The sequence below is a fragment of the Anopheles aquasalis genome, chromosome 2 (genome assembly GCF_943734665.1).
Source record: "Anopheles aquasalis chromosome 2, idAnoAquaMG_Q_19, whole genome shotgun sequence".
Lineage (NCBI taxonomy): Eukaryota > Metazoa > Arthropoda > Insecta > Diptera > Culicidae > Anopheles > Anopheles aquasalis.
Genome location: NC_064877.1, coordinates 73,235,647 through 73,243,146, shown reverse-complemented (window position 1 = coordinate 73,243,146; position 7,500 = coordinate 73,235,647). Strand labels below are relative to the sequence as shown.

The 7,500-nt window shown below is 50.7% G+C and overlaps 1 protein-coding gene across 1 annotated transcript in view; it reads right to left on the bottom strand.

Moving 5' to 3' along the window:
- Positions 1–7,500, bottom strand: part of LOC126571606 (uncharacterized) — a 14,516-nt gene that overhangs the window by 4,173 nt on the left and 2,843 nt on the right. The window contains exons 4-7 of the mRNA XM_050230270.1: positions 7,350–7,500; positions 6,459–7,310; positions 453–591; positions 1–373 (exon numbers count right to left, since the gene is read on the bottom strand). The exon at positions 1–373 is cut by the window's left edge and continues 931 nt beyond it; the exon at positions 7,350–7,500 is cut by the window's right edge and continues 89 nt beyond it. Coding sequence (XP_050086227.1) covers positions 1–373; positions 453–591; positions 6,459–7,310; positions 7,350–7,500 — 1,515 coding nt within the window. The remainder of the gene's footprint in view (positions 374–452; positions 592–6,458; positions 7,311–7,349) is intronic.

The following is a 7,500-nucleotide window of genomic DNA, read 5'->3' as shown; positions in this document are numbered from 1 at the left end:
AGGACTGTAGCGTTCGAATTCGGGTCGCACGTACATCGGTGGTCGATATTTGTCGATCGCCGTGATCGGTTTGTAACGATCCTCCTCGTACGGATGCGGATCGGCCGGGAAGGGTTTGTAGTTCTCGGGATGATGTGGCCGGTAGGTTGTGGGACGCACAAACTCCAACGTCGGACGGAACGGCTTCAGCACACAGTCCTTACACGACGATCGACAGTTGGCCGATGCGCTACGATCACGCTCGTAGTAGTCGTAGTCCGGATCGCGGATTAAGTTCGAATCACGCTGATGCGGGCTAGAGTACAGATCGATCTGGGACAGGGGCTGATCGATCAGCTCACAATCACCCTGTCCACGGCCCGTTGGATCCAGCCTGGTAAATGTTAAGTTGTTGATTTAGTCAATGCCCTAAGCCCTAAGAAGAAAGTAAAATAGCAGCAGTGGATCCTTACCGATAGTTGAATCCTTCGCAGGAGAAGCGCCGCTCCTCACCACATTCACGCTGGCAGTCTTCGACGCGTTCACAGATCAGCGTACGGCGCACCCAGTGCGGGGCGACCCGCTTTCCGGCCAGCACTCGACGGTAGCAAGCTGTATTGGAAGGGTGATCAAAAAACGCGCTATCAGAAGAAGTGATCACCTGAACGTTTCAACACACGCACCGTCGCAGGGGTTCTAGGCATCGTCAGAAGGTTACCCCGTCCCCCAAATGGTGGTTCTAGCCACCACCCAAAGACACCTTATCTTGCTTGCAATCTTCAACATAATAGCCATCATCTTCATCATCATTAAGACGGAGCGAGTGACGGAAATTGCCGTCTCGCTGCACGCGATCCAAATGGCGCCAAGTGGCGCGCTTCGCGGTGGCTTCTGGTTTTGGGTCAGTCACGAGCTTGAGTTTCATGGTCAAGACCATCATCATCGCATCTGAAGCGCATTGTAGAAACGTTGCATTGTTTCATGATGTTCAAGTGGCTTCGAAAAAGAGGAGAGAGAAAACACCCGAGAGCGCCCAAAGTAGGCCAACTCATCCTCAACCTCAAAAAAGTGACTTGGATTGGTTCACAGGAAATGGCAATGCGGAACAGAAGCAGAAATTGAACAAAGGCGCCCCGGGTTCCGGTAGGAAGTGATTGTACTTCCTTGGCAGACAAGCACGATCTACTGCACGATGCTACTGTTTGGAAAGGGTGTTGGCGAGTGAATTACTTTGAATATGATTTCTGATGGTCCTGATCTCACTCCCAGTCTTTGATGAGAGATGTTCTTCAGGAGATAAAGTCGATCTTCCGGTCGCTGGCACCTTGCAACGCATTACACAATGTGTCACGCATCGTTCGCTCACTCTTCGCTGCCTTCCCTCCCGGGGGCCCGGACTGATGCAAGACACGCAAGACAAACCACCTGCTGCTGCTGCTGCTGCTGGTGTAGAAGCGGTCTTCAAGTGTTCTTGCCCTCGCAGCAGCGGCCACTACAAAGTAACCAGAATTTATTGGACCAAGCCTTCAAGAGTCTTGTGGTGGACCGGGCGACTTGTGGTGGGCCTGCCACACATCCAGCCAGCTACAGAGTACACAGAGTGTCCGTGTCGCAATGTATCTGTCATCGTGGCGTGTAACACGAAGCGTGCTACAACAATGGTCTGCGGGGCCCCGTTTTTGGACGAAACCGGCCCTAGGGCTCACAAGCCATTTCGCCATTTCGACCAGACCAGAACAGAACGATGGCGATACAATGGCCAACGTCGTCGTCGTCGTCGTCATCGCCGTCGCCTCCACCGCACTGGGGCCATTGCGTCGACAGGGCGGTGTTTTTGGGAGGTGTTTTTTCTTTGCACGATCGATTGTTTTTGTGCATCTGTCGTACATGATGCTGATGTATGTTTGCTTTGCTCCGGTGCGGGGGACCGTACCCCTCCGTCCTCCGAGAGCTGCGCATTTGCAAATAATCGTCCAATCCATCAACCGAAGTAACATGAACCGTTACGATGACGGTTTAACGATGATTTCGACACCCTTCAAGCGCTTTTCTTGTAGGCGCTAGTGGCCGTTGGCTCTATCGCCGTTAACAAGCACAAAGTTCAATTGGATTCTCATTCACCTGCCTTGTACCGTAACGGATGATAGGTGTCTTTTGGGGTGACCTGTAGTGGCGACGCTAGAATGGAGTCTAATTTTCTAGATCTTCTATTTTGGGGGTTTTCCATTCGTCATCTTATGGTAATTGAATCTGAATGGTATTGGTTTCAATTAGTTCGATTTGCGTCAAATCAACCAAGCCTTTCTGGATCGGTCACGCTGTTCCAAGCAGCTTTCGATGTGGTTTTGTTGAGTGCTTTTTGATCTAGAGAACACAGTTAACGAGTAACAAGTTACTATTTGCATGTTAACTCATCCTCATATTAACTTTGTTGCTCTGTTAGACTCAGAAGATTCATTCATTCGTTTAATCAATCTAACCGGCATGGCAATCATTACTTCGAATTCCTCATTATGGATAACGATTCCTCAATTCATAACGGATCAATTTAGAAGATTAAACGCATATACGTAACCTTTGGCATCCTCCACGATGATGATCGTCGATGCTTCGTAGCCAGGAACGACGATTATTGCTAAGCCTATCCACACAATCGCAAACACGCTCCTGTCGATAATCATTCTCAATGTTTCTAGGCTAGAACACCCTCTCTAGTTTTCACTCTTTTCACTTCCAACCGATACGCCGGCCACACATTACATCACACGAACCGACACAGAACCAAAAATAGAACCGATGGTAGTGACCACAATTCGCTAACTAAGCACCAATCACGGTAATCGAATCAATACGGTCCATTTGCCGATGACGGTGCCGATGCCAATGGTCAATTGTAAGCACAATGAGATGAGCAGGGTTCGATACGATTATGCGTCCTCGGTATCAGCTGTCCCAGATCGGAGCACGGAATCACTCACACAACTGCCGCCCTGCACCAAACAATCTCACGCGTTCTTGATTCCGGCGATAAGGGAAGCGATTATACTGGCTAACAAAGTAAATTAGCTTTTTGCCATCCGTCCCGATCTGCACCGCGGTTTATCTCCCCAGCTAATTGGCCACGGAATGCGTGTGGTGCGTTCGAGGGAATGGTTGCTGCTGCTGCTGCTGCTGCTGTATGGAAATTTCGTTTTCCTTATGTTCCGGTCAACCACAACACCTCGCGAGAAGCGCGCCCGATGTGATCGTCTCTGCGATCGAAGCGAAACTGTGAACTCTAGCCTCGCGAACGGTGGCTTGAAGTGTTGAGATTTTCGCGGAAAGCGGAGGCAGCCTCCGATCGTTTGGTGGGATGACGTAAATCCGCGCTAGCCGACGACGACTTCTGGAAGGGAGCTTTGGGGCTAGGAGAGCTTAGAATGGCAGGCACCGTACCAGTGGACTACCTCAACATGACAAAAAAAAACGCAAAAGAAGGGGTACGTCAATCCACCAAACATTGTCCTCTCCACCGAATTCGAGGGTTTTTTCGGGCCTGCCTAATGTTCGCCAAGTCCAACAAAACGCCCCATGCGTGCACTTGATTTTCTCACCGGAACGAACCGGAACGCTCCCCGCGGTAGAGTGCATGGGTGTCAAAAAGGAAAACCGTGGCGGCCAAAAAAAAAAAATAGGGGACCCCACTGTGAGCCAGCGAGCTTGACTTTGGGCCAACTCGCGCAGACATTAATTAGCATAGCGGGCATGGTGGCGGGAGGGAGGTAGGGAGGGAGAGGTTTTCGAACGGATTCGCGTTTTCGAGTGCGACATGAAACGTTTTTGGGTTTTGTTTTCCATCAATGAACGATCCACGTTGAAGGTCTTTTTCGGCTAAAGGGACTAATGGGTGTTTCAGTCAGTCCTCGTTTCGGGTGGGGGGGGGAGAGACATTGAATATTTAATTAATCATGTGGTACACTCTGGTGCACCCAGTAATCTCTATGGCACAGGTGCTGTCGTGTTTTTTTTTTTGGGGGGGGTAGAAGCATGCAGCCCTCTGTCCTTTCCGTTGTGACGATTCTGACACGGTGCTAGTCAGCATGACGATTCAAATTTGTTTGACTATTGAGTTCGTACGATCGGTGCACGATCACTTCTCGAAACATCCGATTTCTTGTACCAAATAGTCGCCTCGAGTGTGGCTAAACAGCTTGAAGAATGTTTTAATTAATAAACATTCATTTAAGAATTTAATGCAGTGAGCAAACGCGTCGTCTGTCAGCAAAGAGGGACTCTAACTCAACAAAAACTGTTAAATGTTCTGATTTACAAGCATCAAACGCTGATTTACGAGGGAAAGAATGATGAACAAGAGCTGCTTTGCATTTCCAACCTGTAGCCTACTATGTTGCACGCCCGCCTGTGCTGCTGTCAGCACCGATGTTGCTATTCTGAAACGATTAAAACAACAGCATGCCATGGTGCGTGCCAATTCAAGGAAGATGATGATATGATACCCCCATCTGTATCGGAACTGGTTGAGGTTAACGATTGTGTGTGGGCGGCCGCTCGCGCCTCATTTTGATCGTTCGCAAACCAGCCACCGCCCGCCATTCAACTAAATTATGCAAATCTCTCGCTTACTATTTCGGTGAAGGTCTTTTGTACCCGCGACTTCTGTGAGTGGATGGATTCGTTTTTTTGCATTTTTGTTCTAAGCAGCACACGAATCGCAGTCGCAGGTTTATGATGAGAGGGGAGGGGGTTCCACCTTATCATTGCCTGAGATTGCTGGGTTCTCGCAAGTCATCGAAACGCTCTGAACCATTGACCCCAACCGGCGGAAGGAAGTGAACTCGTCTAGGGTCTCTTTCTATGCATGGCATTAATTTGAATTCAAACGATCTTCATCTCCACTGCTTCACCAAAGCACAACGCATAACGATCCTTTGTGAGGTGCCATCCTACGGGACACGGGCTTGGTTCATAGAAACAAAGATGATTACACGCTAGCTGCGTACGCCATCGCACCATCTTGTACGGACTCGCTGAACAAATAGACAACGCGTGCCGTGTTTGAACTCTTTTTCCTACAGGAAGCAGCCCCGTAAGTGTTTTGCGATTTTACCAGTTCACACACTGGCCAGCGCACTGTTGCAGTATTGCGAAGGGAGTAGTGCATTGCCGCCTGTCAGCAGCAGCAGCAGCAGCAGCATCGTCGTTTCGTAAGTGAAACCCAACCCTCCAGCCCGGGCCACTTCCAGTGGCACGTAACGCAGAACGCAGAAAGTTTATGTCCGAACAAGAGTCATAAAGTCATCAAAGGGGTCCGGAGACTGACAGCCCCTTCTCTCTAGCGCCCGCTCTAACGGTCTAATGTGTAACGAACAGCGGTGCTGCGTGGCCATTCTCGCCATTGGCCATCGTGTCTCCACTTGCTGTTTGCTGATTAACCAATCGTTTGTCTAGTGCATCGTCGGCCACCAACGTAATCATATCGACGATCTAGCGTACCCGTGTTAACAGATGCTGCCATAAGGAAGTAGCGGGGAAAACACCGCCTAAGAATATGATGAATTGTGCCAATGAATTCGTCCAACGTGGGCCTATCATAAAATTTAACATAAAACGGAAGCACACTTGCCATGCATAACCTTCGGAAAGCTTTAACCCTAGAACAGGCCTACACGAGGAGCGATTGACTGCTCCAGTAGCTCCGGTTGTAGTGCGCTATGTGCTTTGCGCTACATAATTGGTGTCATAATTGGATGGATACGAACGCCCTTCCTGTCCGTGAGACCAGGGGCCTGTTCGTTGACTGTTGGTTGGCGCTTCATCCACAGGAAAGCAGAGAACAACCTAACCTAGCCCCAGAACGTCACAGCCACAGCAATTACTGTGGGTAATGGCAATGAAATTGTTCTCTCTGCCATGTTCGCTCTGCAGCACTGGTAGCAACAGCGTGCGCTTGTCAATGCACCCCACGGAGGAAGTGTAAAGTGTTCTAACACCAGAACGTACGCCCAGGTGTGTGCCCTTGCCCTGCTTGATGCCCTGTCCGCGCTATCGAGGGTGTGTGCGTTTTCAGTCTGTTGCACCGTGATGAGGTGTGAAGCAGACAGCAGTGCGTGCCCTGTACACGACATCATTTGCGAGGCATGAATTAGATAATGATGGCCACCTAGAACTCATTCACAGAACTCGAGCGACTAGCGACTGTTTGTTGTGGAGTTATGAAACCTACGGACAGTGCAATGTTATGAAGGCGTTCGTAATCAACAATCTAGAAACGTTGTCCCAAAGATCAATGATCGAGCTCTTTTGATACCCTCGATGAGTTTGCCCTACTCTGGTTGACAGTTTGATGATAAAGTGCGCCGGAGCACGCAGCATGTGTTTGCGTTAACATTGTGACCGTGTGCAGTCAGCAGAACGAAAGTGTTTAATTATTCTAGACATTTAGCGACCGGTAATGTGGTCTCGATTGAGCAATCACTTACGGCGTTTGTGTGACGTCTGCGTCGAGTGCGTTGGCGTGTGTGGATCTGGTTTGTCTTCGTGTACGTGATAACCACCGACGGCCGTCGCAGGAGGTGGTGGTGGTGGTGGCACTGGGCGCACCACACCATATCCGGAGGTCTGCACCGGGCCCGAGGGACGTGCTGGACCACGATCCACCACTCCGTAACCACTCGATCCCGGTGAGGATACTGATGCTGGTGGTCGTATTCCAGTTGGATTTCCTCCTCCTACTCCACCATATCCTGAGGATCCACTTGAACTCGGTCGCTGTATGCCCCCGTAACCAGATGGTCCACTACCGATCGTTGGAGTGCTTCCCGTTGGTCCCCCTTGGCCAGGACGACCACCGAAGCTCGTGCCACCGTACTCCGGTCGCAGATAGTTGTTGTCCAGCGTCGGTACATTCTGGGCGTAGATCTCCGGATAACCGTTCTGTTTGTTCGGTAGCGGATAGTTTGTTTCATATAGCATCGGGAACGTGTACGGATAAGTGCCAGGCTTCGATGGGCCTCCGGATCCACTCACCACGCCACCGTACGATGGTCTCTGATCGAACGGATACTTTGTTGGATTCTCGCGATCCGGCATACCGGTTGGACCGGGACCGGGTTGACTCGGTGAGTAACGATCACCGCCCGTGGCCAGCCCATAATGTGGTCCAGTGGCAGCCGTACTCGTCGGTAGATAAGGATTTCCACCAGTGGGATGGCTGTGACTGTCCTTCGTAGTGTAAAACTCTTCCGCTGGAGCCGTCGTTTCGGGAAGCGTTTCACCACTCGTTGGACCGTACGTTCCGGTCGTGCCAGGCACTGTACTGCCACTGGTTGGTCCTGTGGAACTACCCGTGTATTCGGGGCCACCATTTGGACGGGAGGTGTCCACGAAGCCACCGTTGATGGTGGTGGGCAGATCAATGCCCGAACTCGTCGGCACTCCCGATGGACCAAAAACCGGCGGTCCAGGACGATCGATTATGCTCGGTGGTGGAAAAGAGCCACCACCGGTCGGTGGTGGTGGTTG